General features: G+C 39.0%; 1 protein-coding gene across 2 annotated transcripts in view; it reads left to right on the forward strand.

Annotated features, from left to right (window-relative positions):
- Positions 1-25,137, forward strand: part of grin3a (glutamate receptor, ionotropic, N-methyl-D-aspartate 3A) — a 133,220-nt gene that overhangs the window by 96,372 nt on the left and 11,711 nt on the right. For both annotated transcript variants that reach the window (XM_074691042.1, XM_074691041.1), the window contains 7 exons: positions 8,558-9,227; positions 10,316-10,699; positions 12,864-13,009; positions 18,535-18,650; positions 19,840-19,991; positions 23,922-24,083; positions 24,368-24,438. In XM_074691042.1, coding sequence (XP_074547143.1) covers positions 8,558-9,227; positions 10,316-10,699; positions 12,864-13,009; positions 18,535-18,650; positions 19,840-19,991; positions 23,922-24,083; positions 24,368-24,438 — 1,701 coding nt within the window. The remainder of the gene's footprint in view (positions 1-8,557; positions 9,228-10,315; positions 10,700-12,863; positions 13,010-18,534; positions 18,651-19,839; positions 19,992-23,921; positions 24,084-24,367; positions 24,439-25,137) is intronic.

The raw sequence follows: 25,137 nt of genomic DNA on the forward strand, positions 1-25,137 counted from the left end.
ATTTTACCTTTTCTCCTTGACCCCATTTCTTACCAATACATTCTGACACATGCTCACACAAACATAAACACACTAAACCCACCTCTCATAAGCAAAGTCTCTCCACTTTTGATACACCCAGATTAGAAAAGATTTGGCAGAACAGACCGTTGCGTATTTACTGATTATCATTTGGACAGGGTTAGTTGGAATTCATGTCAAACATTTTACAAAATTTAAGGTTTGAAGAGTTTTTGTTGCATACTGGACGAGCGCAGTGTACATTATCAATAGAGTACCACATCTATGAATGTGTTCATTTCTAAATATTTTCTATACAACAGTACCAAGCGAGAATATCCCTTCTGTTTCTTTTAGTCATATTTATAGACCCTGAAGCAGCTGCATTAAGGTAAAACCAGTTATGAGAAGTGTCCCTGTATTCACCACATAGCTGGAGATTAATCTTTATGCTGACCATGTGTTACTCCCCCTTTAGAACCCTAACAATAGGGTTATAAAACCCTACTCTGAGCACTCACCCTAATCAGTCGGTTGGAATTCATCATCTCACAACTAGGTGACCGGTAACTGGACTGTGTTTCTACATGCTGCCTTCTCAGGTCACTCAAGGTGCTTCTTTATATTACATCTAGATCCCCCCATTCACACCATACTCATACATTAAATGCAGAGGCTGGTATAAAGCACTCATCATTTTTAACTAATCTCATTCACACACTGATGATGCAGCACTAGAGGCAGTTTTGAGGTTAAGTATCTTGGCCAAGGACACTTCTACATGTGAATAGTATGACCTGTGATCAAACTACTGATGATTCAACCAATTAAGAAATCACTGAATCTATCACTGAGTCTACCACTGCCCCACACACGGCTGTGGCTTCTCTCTCATCAGTTTGTCACCTCTCAGTGGATGATATTTAACAGCGAGGCATCTATATTCACCAGAGCTGTCAGAGGGGATCAATCGTAATGTCCCAGTTCGGATTAAATTAATGGTATAACATAAATCCTTGAACCAATTTATTATGGTGAGTCTATCTTTCTCTAAAAAAGAGCCACAAATGCAATGATACATTTTCTTTCAATACCCCATAGTCAAAATCTGGCTCTCTCGCCATATCAGTATATAGAAAGATAAAAGATTAAAGCAAACACTTAATAAAACCACAATGTGTATTTGTTCAGTGATCACAGACCGAGAACAGCCACTCCGGAGAACATACTCTTCTCCACCATATTTATTCCAAGCCACATCAATACTAAATAAAACCCTGAGCAGTCAACTTCCCCAACCCCAATCAAGAAAACATTGAATATTTCAGGTCATGGGATAATACATATTTCTCAGCTGCTCACACAGCTCAATATCTCCCTGTCTCTGAGCAGGCACAGGACCTTTCATTAGTATTGACTTTCCATCCTAAATGTGTAATCACTTACAACTGTGGTAAGACATAACTTACAACTTAGGTCGTACAACACTACAGAGATAAGAAATGCATACAGAATGATTTTTTATAAATCAAGTGACTCAGCGAATGGAGCGGTTCCTACCCTCAACCCCTCCAGCTGAACTTGTGGTGCACTCTTAACCCTGCTAAGAAGAGAATCCTTTTAAGTCTGGGGATCATAAATATATCCTTAATAACAAAATATGATAGAAATAGCTTAGCGCCCAAAAAAGAGTGCATACATACATATATTATGTTCCTGGTCTGAATCCCTGACTGTGGTGGAGCCTTTCTGTATGGAGTTTGCATGCTGTCTTCGTGCTCACGTGGGTTTTCTCCAGGTACGCCAGCTTCCTTTCACAGCTTAAAACATGCTCATCAGGTTGACTGCTCATTCTGAACTGCTCAGAGGTGTGAGCCTTGTGACAGGCTGACAACCTGTCCAGGGCGTAACATGCCTTGTGTCTTAGCTCCATTCCCCTGTGACCCTGAGAGCGTTAAGCAGCAAAGACAGTTCTTAACAAATTTATTAGACTACCTGTCTTAAAAATAAGAAAACCAGTCAGCATCATGAAGTGTTTTCAATCAGACTCTTTCCCAGTGAGTTCCCTACACTTCACCTTTTTAAACAGGAGTGAGGACTTCCAAACCAGATTTTTTTTGCTTGTATTATTATTATTATTTTTTTTTGTACCCAGAGTAGAGCCAGTAAGCCAAGACTCAGAAAATAATGATGAACAACAAACAACCACTAAAAAGCATGTTTCTGTGCAGAAAATAACATTTTATTTACTTAATTTACATTTTATTTACTTAAATAATAAGTAAATAACTGTAATTTGGCAATCAAAAAATAATAAGGTACTCTATTATTTCCTTTTTCTTATTTTTATCTTTTTAATTTTTATTTATTTATTTTTAAGTAAATTTGATAATTCATGGATGGCAACAGCAGTTATATTTTAGCTTTGAAGATATAAATATATATATATATATATATATATATATATATATATATATATATATATATATATATATATATATATATATATATATATATATATATATATATATATACTCAGCAATATATTGTTCATTTACCGCAGTGATGTTGATGGTGAAATTAATTTGTCAAGGACTTTTTATGTTTGTGTGTGCATATGCGTGTGTTGCATTTGGCTATGAATGAGACAATCTCTTATTTTTATTTTTTTAATGTTTTGATTTTATGTTATTGGCTGTGGAATCAGCCCTGTTAGTGTTAGACTTGCACCCATAAGTTGTTTGTTTGATGTAATTATGTTTTTTTTTCTGATTGTCTTGTTTTTAAAAGCCTCTCAAAGAGAACAGGCAGACTTCACTCTCTCATTTAAGAAAGAATATCACCTGGTATGAGGCAAAAGATGGAATAATAAAGTAAGACATCAGCAAGGAGGTAAATAGGTAAATGCCAAAAGATATTGAAGTTAATATTGTAAAAAAAAATATCAAAAAAAGACATTTAGAAGCAGCCACATATATATTGCACCAGGCACCAGTCCTGTGTTTATAAGATAAGATTTAGCCACAAATTTCAGCAGCCTATCTACTTCATTTTTTTCCCCAGTAGAGATAACCCTCTTGGATAAAATCATTTTATAGTGATGCATGCCCACCAAAGCCAAGAATAATACCCTGATGTGCCAGCCAGCTGAGCTATAAAGATAGAAAAATGCTTTATAATAAATGGCTCTCTTGAGGATCACATCCCCTGAACTGCTGTAAGTGACAGACTTTCACTTTGAACTCCTCAGGCAGAAGAAAAAGGAAACTGCTCTAGATTCTCTGCATCATTTAGTTATTAAAAAGTTGTTTGGACATAAAATATGTAGTCGATAAAAAATTTTAACCAGGAAATATAATTTACAAAAGTGCATTTGCACTTATATCACAATTCATTTTGAACTGTATGTCAGTAATATTGTATTGTATGTCAGGTTTAAATGTTCGCTGTGTTGAGAAAGTAAAGAGATTTTTGTGGTCCCACCAAATGCCACACGCTCCCTGGGAATTAAATAATGGAAGAATACAGGGAGACATGACCTAGAGTTAAGAGTTATGCAATAGAAGTGATTCACACTGATTTCATTTTTCTTCTTAATATTTCAGAAAGGCTTCACTGCTTCAGATGACTTTGATTTTCTATTTCACAAGGGGGAAAAGAGTCATGTATCACTGAATTAAATGTAACACCATAGTTATTAGATAAAGTTTGGGAGTTTCATATTAACAGAAAGTCAAGGGCTTGTTTGATGGTATGTGATCCTGCAGAGTTCTGCTATATGTAGCATTTATGTGTCACTTTTCTGATAAAGGTATAAATATGTTTCAGCTTTTCAAACTATCTCATAACATTTGATTTAATATCAATTGATGTAATGGGGCTGAACTGTTTTAATGATGTTTAAAAGGACCTTCATTTAAGCTTGATTGGTATTTATTGCCTGTGCAAAACAAGAGTAAACACAGCCCTTATAATTGGCATTTTTATCTGCAATAACATCACTGAAGGAAGTGTATTTCTTTTGTTGAGCAAACCCCCTGACGTTTGAATTAAAATTAGAACTGGAATCAAAACCAAACTGTGGTCAACCTGCTTTTTGTAGAAGAACCATAGTTCAACGTAGATTTTAATGATTATGTTGAAGTTTTGCCACCTGAAAATATCTGAAAACCTTCCTTTCAGTGGGAGCACCAAAACATGTTATCCAAATCAGGAAAAAAAAAAAGGGTGTACCTTGACAAGAGTGCAAATCAAATCAGCTGAGAACATTTTTGTGGAAAATAAGATAAGACAAAAATAAATAAAAAGAGCTGCTTGTGTTTTGAAAACTTGGAAATAGTCAGTTATTTGAATGCATTTTTATCCAGGAATTATGAAGTTGCATGCCAGCCTTGTTAACATGTCCCTGAAAATCCAATTCAGTGTTTTTAACTTGCTTTAATAATGGCATATACAGTACAAATGAGTAACATTTAACATGTCCACTTTGGTAAATAGATGTTCTAATAGTTTGTTGCAGTCCCTTTAATGCAGATTAAGAGTGCTTAACTCTGACATAAATTTGTGTGGTTGCAGTTTGAACAATGAAAATCAAAAACTTACATACTCAATGCAACAAAATGGGCTTTTTGAGTCATTCTAATGAAGTTTGCCCTGTTTCATAAATAACTGCTTCATGAGCCATTGGATCATTCTAAGTCATCTCAGGGATAGCTTCCTAGTAGATGGATCCATTCATCCATAACCAACTAGGGCAGGGGTCTTCAACATTTTTCAGACCAAGGACCCCCTAACTAATGGGGAGACCAGGCAGGGGACTCCTTATATATATATATATATATATATATATATATATATATATATATATATAACTGTAAACACGTGTGTTGTTTTAATCAGGCCTAGAACTACATATAAATGTGCACTGTTAGTGTGCATTCAAAACTAAACTATTCTGGGGAACATGACAGAGCCAGTATGAAACATGTGGCCACATGATTGGCAGAGCAGTGATGGAGGCCAGAGCAGCAGTGGAGGCCAGAGCAGCAATAGAGGCCAGAGCAGCAGTGGAGGCCAGAGCAGCAATAGAGGCCAGAGCAGCAGTGGAGGCCAGAGCAGCTGTAGAGGCCAGAGCAGCAATAGAGGCCAGAGCAGTGATAGAGGCCAGAGCAGCAATAGAGGCCAGAGCAGCGGTAGAGGCCAGAGCAGCAATAGAGGCCAGAGCAGCAGTGGAGGCCAGAGCAGCGGTAGAGGCCAGAGCAGCAATAGAGGCCAGAGCAGCAATAGAGGCCAGAGCAGCGGTAGAGGCCAGAGCAGCAATAGAGGCCAGAGCAGTGATAGAGGCCAGAGCAGCAATAGAGGCCAGAGCAGCGGTAGAGGCCAGAGCAGCAATAGAGGCCAGAGCAGCAGTGGAGGCCAGAGCAGCAGTGGAGGCCAGAGCAGCAATAGAGGCCAGAGCACTGCTCAGCAGTAGAGGCCAGAGCAGCAATAGAGGCCAGAGCAGCAATAGAGGCCAGAGCAGTGATAGAGGTCAGAGCAGCTATAGAGGCTTGTCTTCCTTTGTCTCGAGGAACTAGAAGTGAATGTTGAGTGAAACTATGTGCAGTTTAAGAGAGCTACTTTGGTGCCAATTATGTTTGTTTCTGACTAAAAGATAACATCTTGGCCTCCCTGTCTCCATTGATTTGTGTCAAAAACAATAACATGAGTAAGTACTTAAATATTGGGAATAATTATTTGAAAACACCCCAAAAAAATTGCCTTATGGACAAAAAAAGTCAAGGATCTCCTGCAGTTCCTCCACAGGCTCCCAGGGGCTGCAGACCCCCTGTTGATAACTCATGAACTAGGGTCATTTGAGGTATTTATAGCCCATAAATGACTGGTGCCACTCAGGGTCAGTCAACCCACTACAATGACAAACTTGGGGTTTTGGTGGTGAGTTGAGTGGCAGAAATATTCACTCTACACTCCACAACCAGTGTAGCCCCAGCAGCCTGTTTTTGTTTCGTTGCTCTCTGTCAACAGAAAAGGGTTATACAACCTTCTCTGCTGACATACCTTGCTAGTTTTAGACAGTTAGAGTTTATTTCAGATTCTTACAGTTAAAAAAGTTCAGGTGTTATCAATGTCTGCACAAAAACATTACAGCTATCGTAAGATGTGACCTTTTACTCAAATGTTACATTTCATTTTCAATAACCAACATTTGCTGCAGTGTCATGAGTGTTTAAGACGATTTAACTCCCTTTGTGTTCAGTGAGGAAAAAGGCAACTTTTCTGAGTAGCTGAACATCTACAAGTGACAGAGCAGAGACTGACCTTTAGACAGACTAGAGAAGCAGTCAGGTTGACTTAACACCTGTTAAAGCTGTAGGAAAGGAGACGAGGTAGACAAGAAAAATATTCTGGTAAGTAAGGTGACTAGAAAAATATGTTCTCAGTAAAGGTCACATCATTTGCATCATAACCTCCTGAAGGCATGTGGAAGAGATCTGTCTGCATCTTCCTACGTAGAACGGATGCCTGCATTCTCTCCTCTGTCCAGACATATTCCTTCCAATAAACAAGTGTGTGTGAAGGTGTGTGTGTGTGTGTGTATGTGAGGTTGTGGGTGAGGGTGTGCATCTGCTCTGGTATCTGACACTCTCAGACAGCCAGTAGCATGGTTCAGTGAGGGAGATGGCGTGATCACTGGACCATACCCTGCCTTGTCCTGTCACACACACACACACACACACACACACACACACACACACACACACACACACACACACACACACACACACACACACATACACACACACACACACACACACACTCACACACACACACGCACTCACGCACACAGAATTCACTCTTAACATCTACCAATACCACTGGGAAAACTGCCCATTATTACTATCATTATTATTGTTGAATAACCTTGTTAGGTTTGGAGTGTAATTGTACATTTCAGCCTGTTTATTGCATCAATCAAAGTCCAAAATGGCATCAAATTGTGTTTTTCTTGACATTAAAAATAATAATAATAATAATAAATAAAAATAAAATAGCATATAGCACATACAGCAAGTAATGCATACTCCTGATTTTTGAATACTGATACATGAATGATGAACCATAAAATGAAAATTGAAAAAGCTTTTAGAAAAAGTTTTTTGTCCTTTCTAAATCTGCCAATTTTCCTTTGATTTGTCAATTGGTTAAAGGTAGGGTCTGCAGGAATTTTTGTCCCTTGTTAGTTAACACAACATTAAAACTGGGCTCTTCTTTCTTGGCTCAGTGCCAGCGGCAGCCCACACCCATTACCTCTGCAACTGGACTGCAACTACGTAAACGCACTCACTAGCCCAGCAACCACCTGTAGCATCCCATTCCTACATGTGAGAGACTTGAGAGCCATGCACCAGACTTGGCATGTTAGCACAAGCTACCGTTAGCACGGGTATCTGACACATAGCTTGTTAGCAGAAAACCAACTTGCTTTGCTTTTCATTCCGTGCTGTTCTCTAAGTCAGTGAAAGTTAAGCCAAGATTCAGGAGACGACTGTACAGGATGATTCCTGTAAAAGTTTACTTTGTATTCTTTTAGGAATGTCCTGCAGAGGACTAATAGGATGACATGACTGGCCCAGCACAGGACTGAATGCTGTCATAGTCTGTTTAAAATCTTCTTCTAGATGGTAAACCAGGGACAGAGCTAGGCTTTTGTGACCTGTGTGGTCAGCCATGGGCACTGACTTTTGCATGAGTTGCATTAAGTGTGTTAGCACTCATGCTTTACACACAAACATGAAATATCCCATATATTTTTTATTCTTTTGAATTTTTGTATCAGCTCTGAAAAGTAACACAACAAAGCTGAAATATCACAACCTTCTTAGTCCAAATTTTTAAGGAGTTTGCAGGAACTGCTTTTTTGAAGTAACCTGTTTAAACATGAGGAAACAATTTGACATTCAATACAAATGAAGTTACTAGCTGCATCCAATGTAGGCGTATTAGTTTATTTTGATTAAGAAGTCCCACTAACTAGACTACTACATAGTCATGGTTCAAAAATTTAGGGTCGCCAGTCAGACTCTAAGGGGATCCGGGCCACTAACTGGAAACGTCCTCGGTTGAAACATTTTAAATATTTTTTTTAGTTAAATCAATTGATCTAAATGTAGTTACATTCATTTATTTTGTTTGAAGAATTATTCATGTGAAAGTCAAACTACTGGAGAGCTTAAATGGTTGAAACTTATACAATTTTGAACAGATGATACCAATCACCATTAGTCCTCAACTTCGCAAGACCAAGAGTGTTTATACAACTTGTCCGGGAAGAGGTTTTTATTTTATGTTTGCCTTTTTTGTTGATTTGATCAGTTTCAAAGCTATTTTAATTATTGAAGGTTTGATTTAGAAATCCACAGAAGAGTTGTGAAAAGACAAAAATGTATATTTATTTTCCTCTTCTAACACAATGTTTTTTGTCTTATCATCCCTCCATAATTCCATCCCTCTGTATCCCTCTTTTCTCCTGTCATTTCTTCTTTATTCTCTGTAGATTTCTGTCCAGCACATCATTTGAGGGCCAGAGTGGCTTTATATCCAGAGACAGCAACAGCCAGAAAGTCACCTCAGAGTCTCATCACTACATCTGGTCCCTCCAGCTGGACCCCCTGGGCCAGCCAACTTGGACCCGCTTGGGGCGCTGGCGAAGAGGGAATGTTCTAATGGACCAGGGGGCTTGGCCAAGCCATCAGGGTTCTGGGGTCGGAGGTGACTGGCGGCGATCCCAAAGGCTGCACATGCGGGTGGTGACTTTGGTGGAACACCCGTTCGTGTTTACCCGTGAGGTGGATGGAGATGGGCTGTGTCCTGCGGGTCAGTTGTGCCTGGACCCTCTCACCAATGAGTCTTCAGCACTGGAGAGACTTTTTCAGAACCTTGCAGGAACCAACGTATCTGTTCCTACAGAATACAAGAAGTGTTGTTACGGCTACTGCATTGATCTCCTGGAAAAGCTGGCAGAGGACATGGGCTTCACTTTTGACCTTTACATTGTAGGAGACGGGAAATACGGGGGGTTAAAGAATGGGAGATGGACAGGATTAGTGGGAGACCTGCTCAGTGGTGCTGCCCACCTGGCAGTGACTTCTTTCAGCATTAATTCAGCCAGGAGCCAAGTTATTGACTTCACTTCACCTTTCTTCTCCACCAGCCTTGGAATTCTGGTAAGAGCTGCTTCTCTCTCTCCTCTTCCTGTTTTTCTTTCCATCTTTTGATTTTGTTTTTTCTTTGATTTCCACTTGTTACAGATCTGACTCTTTTAACTTGTTGGCCCATCTTTTTCTGTATTCTGGCACTGACCTCACTTCAACTCTCTCCTCTTAGTATGCTGGTGGTCAGTATCAATATAGCTGACTTTTATTACTGCAGTCCCTACATTATTTGGCCCTATTGCAGTTCCCTGTATGGGCCTGGACAAGAGATTGTATAGATTGTAGAGTGACCCCATTACTACACTGCCTTTAAGTGTCCCTGGCTGATGGGAAAAGTGATGAGGAATACCATTCTCTTCTCTTTATCTCAACATGCCAATATACCAATGGATGTTCTGTCTTATTTAAAGTAATTTTCGCTGTACACCACTCGCAGTTTCTCCACCCCAGACACAATCACACACACAGCCCATTCACCACTAGATTTGTGTTTAACAGTTTACTGTTGGATCATGAAACAGATTCTTTCTCCAATTAATGCTAAGCTAGCAGATTTGTGGCCCATATGTGCAGGGAGTTTTCATTAACTACAGAATTCAGTCTCGTCTTTTATGACTTTGCATGCAGGCTCTCATCCTGTTCTTGCTGAGTTATATGATCATTAAAAGAAGTGCAATTGTGCAAAAACACTTAAACCTAACACTAAAACAGATTTAGCGTATGGATAGACAAAAAGGTTATGCTGTACATGGGGTGTGAAATATTTTCTGAGCCCTTTTGTGCTTTTTTTCTCCCTTTCTCTTGTCACATTATTCTGAGCATACAGGGAAGCGGTGGCAAGCACTGAGAATTATGGGTAGACCTGTAATTTTTTGTAACTGAGATGACTTTTCAGGGAAGTTGGCTGACAGCTGTTGTAAAACTGGTAACAGTAAACAAACAGGTGGATAAAATCAAAGTCAGGACACATTTGATTTGTCAGACCATGGGAGAGAATAGGATCTGAGAGCACTGATGGAGTTTGGCGATAGGTCTTGAGAATTGGGAATTTGTTTGAGCAATTTTCTTATTATTCCAATCCTGTATCCATATTTCCACAGGTTCGCACTCGAGACACAGCAGCCCCAATCGGTGCCTTCATGTGGCCTCTCCACTGGTCCATGTGGCTTGGCATCTTTGTCTCCCTTCACGTCACAGCTATTTTCCTCACCCTATACGAATGGCATAGCCCATTTGGTATGACACCACGTGGACGCAACCGGGACCGGGTGTTCTCCTTCTCATCAGCACTCAATGTTTGCTATGCCATTCTTTTTGGGAGAACAGTAGCCATCAAGCCACCAAAGTGCTGGACAGGCCGCCTGTTGATGAATCTGTGGGCCATCTTTTGTCTGTTCTGTTTGTCCACTTACACCGCTAACCTAGCTGCTGTCATGGTTGGGGAGAAGACCTACGAACAACTGTCAGGGATACATGACCCAAAGGTATGAAAGAAAACAAAAAGTATTAAACAGTGAAAAATGTAGTTCATTATTTTTCTTTTTTTTTAAGTTATTATTCAGGCTTTTCCGAGTTTATTCAAAGAGGACAGGGTAGTGGAAAGAGCAGGGATTAGGGTGACAGTGGGGAGTGACAAGGGTTCTTATTAAGGCAATATTGTATAAGGTATATGTCTTAATTATGTTATTAGTAAAACTACAGGCAGAAGAGCATGTGTCTGGAAAACGGTGCCCAACACAGTGGCTCTCTGATGTTAAAGTAGAGCTTTAAGAATTTTCTTGGCAGCTTACAAGTGGCTAGCATCTTTTATCTAAAAACACTCTTGATGACTAATGCCAGATCTATTTTGTTGATATTAAGAAATAGATAGTATTTCTATATTTTTACAACTTGAGTCAATAGCTTCAGATGGTTGGGGTAATTTACTTCCTTGCAGCCATCAACACTTCCCTTAGAATCTGGTGGCAGCTGGTGGGTTTGGCATCATTTTGATTCAGGCCCTGTTTACACGACAACGTTTTCTCCAATTGGTTAAAACGCAGTGACAATGCAATGAAAAGAAATGCATTTCCATGGAAACGCTAAGGGAATAAAAATGCTGTAGTAAGCATGCCAGGCCTGTAGGTGACACTATAACTGTCTTGTCCTGAAGCAGCTTTTGGTAGATCTCCATCGAAGTAGAGTTGGGCCAAGCAACTGATGTATTGGCGAATGCTTAGTGCAAAAGTGAAGCAATAGACGCATATTTTGTTGAAAGACAGTCAGCAGATTCAGCAACTCAAGCACAACACGGTAACAACGGTACTTTTGTACTGTTAAATGCACTGGCGCGATGCATGACGTAAGTGTTTCCACCAAAACGGCTTACTGTTTACACGGCAGAGGTGTTGGCAGCATTTCTGAAAGATTACACTCTGAAGGCCGTTTTTAAAAGTTTGCAACTTAGGTCGGCTTAAACCCTATTCCCTTGTAAACACAAGGCCGAAATGCAACAATACTTTGGGGTTCATCCTAAAACTGTTGTCGTGTAAACGGCCCCTCAATCTTGATAGCCTACAACCACATGAACCTTTTTTACTTAAAGAAAAACACAAACAACCACAACTGAATAATGGATCTTTGATGTTGGACCTTCACAGAATTTAAGCTTTTTTTAATCACTTTTTACATGCTTAGGAAAGAGCAGAGAAGTTGCCTTGATTCTCGTCTCATTTGTCTAAAAAACTTTACCTTCGAAGAATACTATAGTCCCTGATGACTTATCTTGATTTAAACTAAAAGAAAAGATAGCAGTAAAGGCTTTTGTCTTACCATAGTGGAGTCAGGCACAGGTGTCCACTGGGTTATGGATTTACAAATCACAGATAAGGAGAAAAAAATCCATAATCCCAAATGGAAGAGGAGTTTCCTGAACCTATCCAGCAGTATAAATGTGTGCAATGGAAAAACTGTGAGGAAAACCACATTAAAGGTGTATCAAGATAGAAATTCTGATTGAAGAGGTGATTGGTCTATGTCTAACAAAGAGAACTTGAAACAGCATTGATGAAAGTCAGCCTCTGCTTAAACAGCTTATAACATACAAAAGATTCAAAGCAGTAAATTCTTCCTAAGCTGGCTGATCTGTTGTAGTAGTCTTCCATAAATATGTAACATGGTTAATTTGGTTTGGCAAAGACACAACTGATGGATGTGAAGAGGACTTGTTGTTACTTTTATGTTGCTTTAAAGAGTCAACAGCAGAGTCAGCTGGGACTGACAAACATTATTTGGTTTCTAATCACATACATGCTGGTGTGTAGTTTTTATCCCTAAATGTTTCTGATGTAGATTTGATTCAACTGCAGACCAGAAGTTTTGGTCTTTTTTCACTTTAGTTCGCCCAATAAATTCTTTAATGAAACCACTTTAGAAGAGCAGTCAGGCTGAGGTAATTAGTGGTTTTTGTCAACTCACCAGCTCTTTAAATTACAAGAGGTGGGTGGGTGGAGGTATTGGCAGCCTGTTTCAGATCAGACAAGAAAAGAAATAGAAAAGGAAAAATATGTAGGAGAATACAAACAATAGATGAAATGGTATAGTTTTTAATATTTATGCTTTTAATGCATTCTGAAGGTAAGTTTTGAGTTCATGTCTTGTTTCTTGCAGTTGCACCATCCCTCTCAGGGATTTCGATTTGCCACAGTCAGAGAAAGCAGTGCAGAGGACTATGTCAAGAAGAGTTTCCCTGAGATGCATGAGTATATGAGAAGATACAATGTTCCAGCGACACCTGATGGCATACATAATCTCAAGTAAGACAATGTTATACTACAAATTTTGACATCAACATCATCCACTCAGGTTGTGCTCTCATAAGAGGCCATGCTCTGTATGTAAATTCCTGCAGTCATCACTGAACCTGACACAACCATCATCTGTCCTCTTATAATTAGCTACCATCAAACCTGTCTGTTGTTGTTTATATTTAGTGAAAATATGTTGAAATATGGGGAAAAAAACATCTGTACAGAAAAGTAGCTTTGCACACGCAGGAGGAGACACAATTTGAAAAAAAGAAAAAAATGCTGTCATTCTCCACCGAAAGCCTGCGTGTTTGCATTCACATCTCACACTCCTCCTTACCCTGCCATTGCTGTCATCCTAAGCTGCTTCAACATTCAACTGGCATCCCCATGGAGCACAGCAGAATATAGTGAGAATAGGCAGCTGGAATGCAGGCCCAGGCTGGGGAGGACACGATTTCACTGGATGAAACAAGATTTTCTTCTTTTTTCTTTCTCTTTAACTGAGCTTGTAAAGTGATGATTAGAGGGTGCATGAGAAAATGTAATCTTAGAAAATTGCAGAATAAGACAACATGTAAGTCTGTCACAATGGAGTTTGGCACAAAAGGACCAGGCACAACTTACATTATAATCTCACACTGTAAAACCATCCGCAGTTCTTTCAGCCCCGTATGGAAGTTGAGCTGCATATGCATGAACTGGTCATTACCACACTGATTTTTTCAAAATGCTTTTAGCACTTTTGAAGTGCTCAAGGTGCTTTGACCCTCTATCAGGCACAGAACGTTATTTGGTAACTTTTTGTACACACTACAAAATGGAATAAAAAGAAAAATGTCAATAAAAAAGTAAAATAAAGTATTTTCATGGGCTCCCATAACACTCAAGGGTTGAAAATTTGAATTTCAAAGTAGTTCAATGAGTACCCAGTGAAGGGCTTTGTTTAAAATTTCTGCATGTTATGAAAACAAAAAAGCTTTTCTCCCCAGAAAGGATTTATGGAACTCTTTGTCCATTGCAAATTTTTCCTTTGCTTGACACAATCATATTTGGACCATTTTTCATCTTTAAAGGCTCAGAAAGTTTATTAAAATGTTAATATGTCTTGGCTTTTTCCCTGTACTGGAGTGTGTCTGTGTTTCCACTGCTCTAAGTTCACATATTTCTTAGAATTTTTCCCCAAATCTGTTTTTGTTTGTTTGGCTTTAGGAAATGAAAACAAGTGTTCAGCATCTATAAGCTCTTCTTCAGCCAAAACCCATTTCAATCAGCCTTTCTTATATTGTCTTTTAATGATTGTAGTGCTGTCGGGCAATTAAAAACAATCATCTAATTATTTACAGGCTTTGTAATTAATAAATCTAAGCAATCCTATTATGAAATCATATCTGCTTCTGGTCCCCAAATGATGAGTGTGATTATGAGGATATATTGAAATGGTTGTGCATGACTAATTAAACGTGTTCACTGCCATTGACGTCTATAGATGTCAATGCGATTGCAGCCATTTACTCTATCTTTAGAAGTAGGAGGGAGGCGATGTCTGGGTGGAGCTTGTCAATCAAAATCAGGCTTGTAAACTACTGTGGGTGAGAGCGGTGTTCTCTTTGGGTGAGAGATCAGCATGGATATGAGGAGAAGATGTGACATGACAGAAGCAAAGTGAAACGCTGCAAGTCAGAAAAGTTTATGCAGCTCACGCTCGAACTGAGGATGCGTTGCAGTAGTTCAGAGAGAAAGAGCGGCGCGATCATGACAAAAGACGATGGAAATCATGGAGAGGACCAAAGCATGGAGCACCCCAGATAAAAGCAATTTCAAAAAAATATACGTTGTGTCTGGGGCTGCAAGGTGGCACAACGGGTAATGCTGCTGCCTCACAGCAAGAAGGTCATCGGTTCAAATCCCCACCTCGGCTGGTAGGCCTTTCTGTGTGGAGTTTGCCTGTTCTCCCCGTTCTCCCCACAGTCCTACAACATACTCACCAGGTTAATTGATCACTCTAAATTGTCCGTAGGTGTGAGTGTGTGAGTGAATGGTTGTCTGTCTCTGTGTCAGCCCTGTGATTGACTGGCGACCAGTCTAAGGTGTACCCCGCCTCTCGCCCAATGACAGCTGGGATAGGCTCCAGCCACTCGCGACCCTGAACAGGACTAGCGGAATAGAAAATAAATGAATGAATGACACTTTGTCTGTTTTTGGATCAAAACAGGAAGAGAGACATAAAAGAAGAGAGTCTGCTCTTCTTTGCAGCTTTGGTTTTTACATAGTCATTGAAAACAATATTATTTGGGTCATGAAAGATGGTTTAAGATGGTTTGAAAATGGCTGCCAGCCAATGAGTTAATCTGTAGTTAATTTCTATAACACATTAAATTGCAATCTAATTAATTAATCTAATTAACATCTCAAAGTGACAGCCCTAAATGATTGTAATTGTGATGATTTGTGGGCCGTGGGAACATAGGGCCTGTCTGTGGGGAAAAAAATAGTCTTGGAAATGTGGAAACACAGGGCTGTGGGAGCATAAGGTTGGCCCCCAAACCATGAAGTGAACCAGTTTTGTGTCAGTTCTGTTGAACATTATTTCTGTAGCTTGCTCTTGATGCTTCACAAAAACACTTTGAAAAAGCAAAAAAAAACAACAGCAACCTCCCTGACAAAAAAAAAAATATTGGCTATCAGACAAGTGTCTTCTATGATGTTGTCTTGCTAATGGTTTTCCAATTTTGGAAGCTCATTTAAGCACAGATTGGAAGTGCTTTTGTTGCTGTATATGCCTTAATAAAGTCTTATATTTTACAAAACAGAAAAGAAATAAAGCTTAAGGGATCCTGAGCCTGGGTGCCAACCAGTCCTTCATCCTGATGCGGCATTTAACATTTCTGGAACTGCTATATCCCTTGTAGCCTTGTAACAAAGTGGCATTTGCTGTTTGTGCAACTGAGATGGGAATACATGATTCAGCTGCTTGAACAAGCACAACTGCATGAAGACGATGCAAAAACGTAAGCTTTGTACCAGGGGGGCTATTGATCAGTGTCATGGTGGTAATACAGACATAAAATACAATACGCTAATGGTAGAAAGAGCAAGGACATGTGCTGCTGTCTGACTGAGCCAGTAATAATGAACCACCAGTGTGTGCTTAGAAGAAAGAAGTGTTTTTCATACTCTGTCCTTGATAAGAAGTGAAAAATGCAGAGAGGCTATCTCTGAAAAAGACTTTAGAGGCTTTGTATTCAGTTAGGTTTTGGCTGTCAGTAGAGACATTCCAAGTTGATATGTTAAAACCTTGTTGAGAGTGTTGTGACTTAATGTCTCACCTCTGCATAAAAGACTCGGAGTGAAAAGTCAGAGAGAATTGAAAGATACTGGCAAGACGGGCTATAATTCTGCAGGCAAGAGACCAATTATAGGAGAATCATGTGCAAGACCATCTTGTGAAATATGGGGCAATGTTGAGAGATATTCTCTATAAATCTGTGGTACATCATCCTCTGAAGAGCTGTATGCAGTATTCAGAGGCACCAAAGCAAACCATCTCTTTATCTTCTACAGTTGAGTATATGTATTCCAACAGCATTCAGTGTGTTTGACTTGGTTCATATAATTTGCCTGTTTTTGATTAAGTTTCAGTGTCAACATCCAGTCATTATTCCCATTCAGTCATTATCTCCCATTATTATATTATTGGGACACCAAGGTGCTGTCTGCAGTGTATACATTTTCTTTCTGTGTAATCAGTATATGCCATCTGTGTGATTCAAGAACCTCCACGACTGGGTTGGAAAATTCACAGGGTTTTGCAACATTCACGTTCTTATACATGATTCAAGCGCTAACTTCCTGGATCAAATCCCAAAGCTAGTCAGACCATTACTCACCTCAAACTAGACCCTCCCATTGTTAGTTTTTATTCTTTGTCAACAACAACTGGTGCTCTGATGAGCTTGTTTTTCCACTGCAGGGAAATTTACAGTTATTTAAGAGACCCATGCATCTCATGCCAAAGCCAAAGGACACTTTGAGTGTCTTTATTAGACAAAGCAGGATGGGACAATGTACTTTTCTCTTGTATTGGGAAAAAGAACACAACGCTGTTTTTATCAATCTCACTTTCTCTGTTATGTCAGACAAAATGGTCTGCGATGTGACGTGCGGATAAATCTAAAGAAAATAGGTAGAGTAGCAGTTTCCCCCATCAGGGTCAGGGAAAGGTTGATCTTCTGAAACTTAGAAGGCCGTTTCAAAATGATGTTATTTAAGGCAGGGCCCTGGCTGGAAGGTGTGATATTTTTCTTGTGTTCAATTGGAGTATACACTATTTAGGGATGTACCATTTAAGTTGGATAAACAATGACGTGTCATCTTTTTCTCAGCACTTGAATTTCAAGAGGAAACAAGATACTTTATCTCAAGCGTCTGTCCTGCATAAAATTTCAATTGTTTTTTGGTTAAATGCACTATCACTGTTGCTCCAAATAGCCAGTCATATGTTGTGTCTCAGCTATATAACCACTACTTTACTGCTGTCGCACTGTAATGCTGTATTACCCAAATATAAACAAGCACAGCGGACAGTTTCTCTTAGCATTACACTGTTTGGCAGTAGAAAGTGTCGATGAAGTCCTGCACCAGGTTAAACTAGTATATAATTGTTCAATAGGGGCAGCTGAGGCTCAGTTTTAGAGTTTTCTCTAAATAAGTAGTATTTTAATGTGTATAAATGAGGTAGTTAATACTGGCTATGTGTGGATGTGTTAATGTGTTTAAAAGACTTTGCATGGTGCTGTTGAAGTCCATTTACCAATTTACCATAGGAGCAGTGAATAACTAGCTCAGGCCGCAAGGATGAGGACAAAGGCTAGTGGTGTTAGCACTGTTAGCATTAGCCACACTGTATGTGCATTGATGAGCCCTTGCAGCCGTAGACCCTCCTGTTGGTCCACAAGCTTTCTCCTTTAAATCACATTGGTGTGAACTGACCACTGCAGATCAGGAACACCCTACTAGAAACGAAGTTTTGGAGATTTTCCCACCCATACTTGGCCATCACAATTTGATAGTTGCTCACATCCTGAGCTTACTTGTTTTTCATACAACACATCTACTGCAGGGACAAAACTTAATTCAAAATTCGACGTTTCTCCCTTTACCTGTCTTAATGTTATGGCTGACCAACAACTTTGCTCCTACAAGACATTTTAGAAAGTCACTATGAATCTGATCCGGTCCATCTTCAGTTTTGTTATTCCAGACCAGTAAAGGCAAATCTCAGGTCAACATGCTGCCGTGCATAGCTGTTCCGGTCAACACACATATTGTCCAACAAGTTTTGTTTTGTTGTGTTTTTTTTGACTGAGATTCACTGAACACTCAACAGAAACTGGAGAATCCTACCTGTTTTCTGTGCGGGAGAAACACTTTTTGTTGTTGTTTAGAACACAGAAAGCAAATATGTTACTTATTTTCCTACATCCTACATTTGCAGAGCCTTTTCAATGAATCTCCTTTTTTGTGTGTTACAGGGCTGACCCTCAAAAACTGGATGCATTCATCATGGACAAAGCTCTTCTAGACTACGAAGTCTCCATAGATGCAGACTGTAAAACATTAACTGTTGGGAAACCCTTTGCCATTGAAGGTAACATGACAAGTTCAAACATTATACATCACATCTGCTTCATCTTGGTGAACTACGTAAAAGTGTAAAAATAACCTTTTCGCATTGAGCATGTTAAAGAAAGGAGCATGGATACCAAGTGAACCCTTTAGTTAGACAGTTTTATTTGAAAGCTTTGAACTCTCTCAGACAGACAAAATCATCGAGCTGTGGTGCAAACTGAGGGTTATTTCATGACCAGGGCACAAAATAGCTGAGAGATACTTCAGCTAAAATCTTAAGAAATACTGGTTACTTTGGAGAAGGGTCTGTTAATGGAGGAGAAAAGTTGTTTTTGAGTGAAAATGTTTAAATTAGTTTTCCAGGTATGGCTTTGTAAATAAATAAATTAATTAATAAGTAAAGATCTTCTGTGTCCTTGGGATGAATAGAGACTAGGACACAGCTTTGTAAAAAAAAGACAGAGGAGTGTGTGTGATGAAACACAGGTTTTTAGCAGTATACAAACATTAGGTTTTTCTTGTTTAGTGCAGTTCATGACCAGGGTCATAGGTGTCAAAGAAAAAATCAGTGACAGGAGTTCAGTATTTGCAGGGATGTTTTGGCCATGAGCAGTCAGTAGATTCTAAGGCTTCTGTCTGATTCTAACTGGCCCATTCATCTGACTACAAACTATATTTAAACAATGTTAAACACACAACTTTGCAAAGTGTTTAATCTTTAAGCTTTCAGCAGCTTTTGATCCTCCATTGTCTTTTAATCTCCATTTAGCCAGTCTCTTCCTCCCACTGTGAAAACACTCTCCTGGTGGTTGCTTCCATTACAGGCCACTGTAGTCCCAGATTCCACTGCTGTTTTTAATTACTTAATGCACACTTAAGCCTTCAGGATACAAATCATTCAGTATACTTCCTACCAAGTCATGGTACTTGTTGGCTCTTGCTGAAGTTGTCACACTTTCCTGGCATGACAAGACGAAGAGAGATTAAGCTACTGTGTCAAGAATCTGCTGTATTTTTGTGTTATAATAGCTCTTTCCAATAACCACGAGCAAAAAAGGAAGGAGGCTGTCTGTTTTCAGCTGCTCTTTCCCCTCCTCGTGCAGAGCTACAAAGCAGAGATTGAAAATAACTGCATTACACAGAAGTAAAGTGAAAATGATTTCACTGTTCTGAAAAAGTATAATGATTCTGTCTTTTTCCACTGGCAGGCTACGGGATTGGCCTCCCTCAGAACTCTCCACTCACCTCCAACTTCTCAGAGCTTGTTAGTCAGTACAAGTCAGATGGCTTCATGGACATGCTGCATGACAAATGGTACAAGGTTGTGCCCTGCGGGAAGCGCAGCTTTGCTGTGACTGAGGTAGGAGCAAAACCACCTGTTAAATGTGACACCAGTCTACTGTCACTGCTTAGTCTGATAAACATCAATGCTTTGGCAGTTTGGTACGCAGTGATGCAGCTCATTGTTTATCACTGACGTGGAGCATTGCTCAAAATGAAGAAACAACATTGACTAACTCTGCAGTCCTCTTCAGTTCTTCACAGGGTCTTTGTTTTATATTGTTCAATAATTTTTCTCCAGAGAAAAAAAAAAACTTTTATTTATTTGGTGCTTTCATCATTCTGTTATCCAGAATCAGGCAGTAGTTTTCCTGTGGAAAAACTGCCATCAGTTACTATTTCCTGTTAGAAATGAGGTGCTTGACAACACAAACTGCAGGTTTTACCCTAAGGCTCAAGTGGAGAACAAAGTGTGAATGATAGAAAACATGTTTTCTTATCGGAAACACAACCCTTAATGATTTCTAATAACGCTCAGCCTTTGTTGGGTGTATTGATGGGCAAGAAAACATATCTGTACAACATTTAAAAAAAAAAAAAAAAAAAAAAAAACACATCACTGTGGTGCTCTGTCTCCCAAGATCTTATCATTTATTGCATCTTTAAATGTGTAATTGGGGATGAAAGCGGAGTGGCGGTCATCACTGTAAATTTTAAAATGAAGACTGTTTTCCTGCAGGTTATTCTGATTATTCTGAGGTTAGCTCAGCAGTTCTTACAAAACTCTTAAAAAGCTCTTTTACTAAGATTTTCAGAGACTTCTGTCGTACATTTGTGCTGTTCTTTTTCCCTGCACTGCTTCCATGTTCAGTAGCTGCTCTCTTCTAATTCAGACCAAGGCCCCTCTGACCCCCAGCTGCCAACCAAGCTGTGTCCCCTCAGCTCTGTCTCGAGCAGTCTGGGCTCTGTTGTCCATTCCGTGCTGTTATTATCCAGCACTTAGCACTCTTAGCGGCCTGGCTGTTTCTCCACCCAGCTGTGACTCTGGAAAACCCAAAAGTGGTTCTTTTGTAGTCCATCAGTGCAGGTTGCCCCCTCCAATGCCTGGCATGAATAAATAACTCACGTTCAAACAGAATACATGTTTCTCCCTTGTCTCATACGTTCTCCATAGATACACTTCTCTCTATAACCTTAACGTCTGCAAAGTTGCATCACTTCTGCTGCCTGTTCATCATCATTTCCTAATCAAGAAGCACTACTGGTTGGAAAATTTGAACGGCAGTTTTATCTGGAAACCTGTTTCATAGATGTAGTCATCTGCTGGGCTGATCTAAATAGCAGGAGCAGTGCATCGCAGTGCAGATGATTCAGTGTGGCTGAATCATTTCCCCCTGTGTAAGAGATAGATATGTTATAGATGCTTTCTGCTGTTGCAGACATTGAAATTGCTCCAGGTACATTTCATTCTGCAGTGTCACGCCTGCACCTGCCTACAGTGAAGGCAGTGGGATCTGCTTCACCACTTCGAGTTCTTCTCCTTCCTTTTTATCTCAGCACATCATGCAACCACATCTGTTATTTGTGATGCAAAAACTACGGTTTAATGATTATAAGTAAGGAACTTATCACTGCTGCTAAGACTTGTTGTTTCTTAATTTCCTTTACATTTCCATCAGCACCTTGAAAATGAAACAAAGGTTTAACACAGCTGTCAATAGGTACACAGGAGATTTCATCAGAAAGTTCATATGATGTAAGCAGAATAAATGTCTGACAAGTTTGGATCAGTTCAGCCCTGCTCAGCATTTTTTAAGTAATCTTTTATTCCGGTGCATGAGTGCTGCACCAGCAGCGAGCCTGGGAATATGAAAAAAAGGAAAATCTGATGGATTGGCTTCAACAAGGCAGCCAAACTCCCTGGCACTAAGCCAGCTCTCTGTCAGCCCAAAGAATCTGATCCTATTTCAAATAATAAAACCAATGTCAATAAATTACATATTATTCGATTATCTAACATTAAGAGGGGCAAACTCAGCATCACAAAGCGATAATATGAGGTCAAACTGATGAAGATCATGTGCTTTATTGAAGTTACTCATAAGATTTGCAAAAGAAAAACAATTAGACAGCGTAACACAAATATGCACCAGTGGTAAAAAATAATGGAGGAGGGTTATGAATTTAAAAAGAACTTGTTCTGCAGGGTCAGTGTAATGAAATGTGTGCATCTCCACTGCTCTATGTGCTGTGTGATCAGAGGACTGTCTATAACTATGAGGAATGTTTGAGGTGCCTTAAATTACACCACTTCTTATGCACTTTCTACCATTAAGATTAAATTAACATCATGTTTCCTCATTAATCATGTGTTATTGTTCAAAGGTAGTAACACACTATATTTGATCTGATCCTGTTAATTCCCTGCAAATTTTCTTTGTAACAGTCAGATTCTACAACGAGCTTCCACTCTTCAAAAATTCATTATATCCAGCTGCCAAGTCCCAGTACTGCAATGAGAATTTTAATCCATCACAGATTTTTTTTCCAACATGACTTTATAATGCAATCATTGCAGCGGCTGCTGCTGCTGCTGTATTCACACTCAGCAGTAAAAAGATTGATATGAAAATGTCCGTCTGCAATAACTGAAACAGATGCTCAATTAGGAAATGTGTTTGGACAAGAGTAGACTTGTACCAGTTTGGATGTGTGATATCTTCTGTAAGATGTTAGATTATCTGTGAGAGTCTTTACTTTTTCTCTGAGGGAACAATACTCAGTCTGATGATTTTCAAAGACATTACAGATTTCTCTTTAACACTTTTCTTACTCTGTTGATTACTGAATTTGGGAACTTTCTTGTGGCTTATTTATTTCTGACAAGCACAAAGGCAATCCTGACCAATGTTCTCCTTACATTTTCTTTGCAGGAAGCTGTTACAGCAGTAGATACAAGGATTGTTGTGCTCAAAAGTCAAGGGCAGAAAAGAAGTAATGAAACATAAATATGTAAATGCAGGAGTTTGCTCATGCTGGCCCTATTAGAGCATGAAACGTAACAATGCCCTGAAATTTAATGACTCAAAATGTAATTGAAAAAATGTAATAAAACCCCAAATTTAATAACTCTTTGCCCAAAATGTAACAGTTTGTCACATTTTGGGTTTTATACCATTTTGGGCTGAGCACTTTTGTCACATTATTGACTAGTTATTATATTCAGGTCGTTGTTGCAAAGCAGGCCCTAACAGGCCAATTTCAATGAACGTTTTTATAGTCTGTAAGCAGGTGACTTCTAAATGCCCAGTCTCTCTACAACAGAGATAGGAACAAATATTGTCCATTTTAGATTTAATAAATGACTCAGATTATGACTGTCTTTAAGTGTTAGGAACAATTATGACAGCACCAACAAAGTGCCAACGAACCTTTCCTGAACCGGAAAGTTGTATTCATTCTTGAGTAAAATAAAACTGACAAAAACACATGAGAGTCCTTGAAAACCTATTTTTACATCACAAAATAAAACACGGCACTAGATTCTAAATAGCAACAAAAGCCAGACAAATAAAGAAAAACATTTTAAGTTATATACTAGTGTATACATTAAAAACACATGTACACTTATTAGGTCATTTATATTATTACATGAAGCTCAAATTACTGTACTATTTGCAAAATTATGAATTGATGATGGATGATGTTTACATGACATAAGGAACTAACATGATATAAAGGTGCAATTCAAGAGTGTGATAAACAAAAATCTTATTATATGTTTTTTCTTGAAAGTCATTTACAATTATGGTATTAAGTGAGAAAGCTCTAAAAGTTGTTTTTACTCTTCTACTGCTACTCTTTTTATGCATCTCTTTGAACTGATAAGGCTTATATATTTTTTGTCTTTTCTATTTGCACATCATGTCCTTTCAACCCTTCATTTGATGAAGTCTTATTTTCTACCTATCTTGCTAACTTCTCTCCATGTCTCCCTCTGTTCCTCCAGACACTACAGATGGGCATAAAGCATTTTTCTGGTCTGTTTGTGATGCTCTGTGTGGGCGTGGCCTTATCTCTACTGACCACAATCGCAGAACACATTGTGTACAAGCTGGTGATCCCAAGAGTCAAGGAGCCACGCTTCAAATACTGGCTGCACACCAGTCAGGTAAAAAACACAGGTCTACACACACTCATGCAACACAGAACTTGAAACTCACTTTGGAAGAAATGCATTACACTTCACCGAAGGCCGCAAGTTTGTGCAACTAAGAGGTGCCGTCTTTGTGTATCACTCATTTTGTTATCTCAGTCATTTATTCTTTAGCTCTCTTTTTATTGTTCTGCAGTCTGTTTGACTGATGAATGCAGAACACACTCTGAATTTTTAGTCTTTAATAATAATTATTAACTGAACAGTATGTGACAACTAGTTTTCTGCTTGTTTTCTAGAGATTACACCGAGCCCTCAACTCTGTCTTCAGTGATGACAAACTACCGACTGTTACCAAGCCTGAGAAGAGGTATGACACTGACAAAATCTGGTACACAAACATGTCACATAGATGTGTTTTCAGTCTAACTTCTTTTTGAAGAAGAATAACTTAAATTATGGAAAACCACATCCCTAAATGTCTGAAGTGAATTGAAACTGACCACAGCTTTATTATTGGTTCTTTATAACACAATTAGCTCAGTTTGTTTTGACTTAGGACTTAGGTTTATTAAATCTCTAGTCACACAGAGCCAAATCAGAAATACAAATGCAAAGTTGTATCAAATGCAGCTTGTTTTCCCACCACCAAAATAAATGAGAATCATGTCTTTTAACTGCAAAATAAACAGTGCAGAAACAAATGAATTTAACGAGGATAAATGAATGCCATACCGAATTCATACACAGTTAGCAGGAAGCTAATTTTCCAAAATGAAACAGCCATTGGTTGGATTAACAGGCTGCAGATGAATGACACCAATTTAAATCAAAGTGGCAGCTGAAGGACCTATTTTTAATCAGAAACTTAACAAAATGGCCGGTCTATTAAAGGCTAATTATAGCTAAGGGAAACTGAGAAAATAATCTCACGCTAACGTCACAGAGTTTTGTTTGGCTCAGTGGGTGAGAGAAAGATTAAGTAAATCATCAGAGCTTCTTCTTGGTCACTCTCAGTCTGTTTCTAAATGTTGCATGGTCCAGAGTAGTTACATAAACTGTCTGTGTC

Source organism: Halichoeres trimaculatus, unplaced genomic scaffold (assembly GCF_033239565.1).
Source record: "Halichoeres trimaculatus isolate MK-OKI-2021-1 unplaced genomic scaffold, fHalTri1.1 fHalTri1_scaffold_16, whole genome shotgun sequence".
In the NCBI taxonomy this organism is placed as follows: domain Eukaryota; kingdom Metazoa; phylum Chordata; class Actinopteri; order Labriformes; family Labridae; genus Halichoeres; species Halichoeres trimaculatus.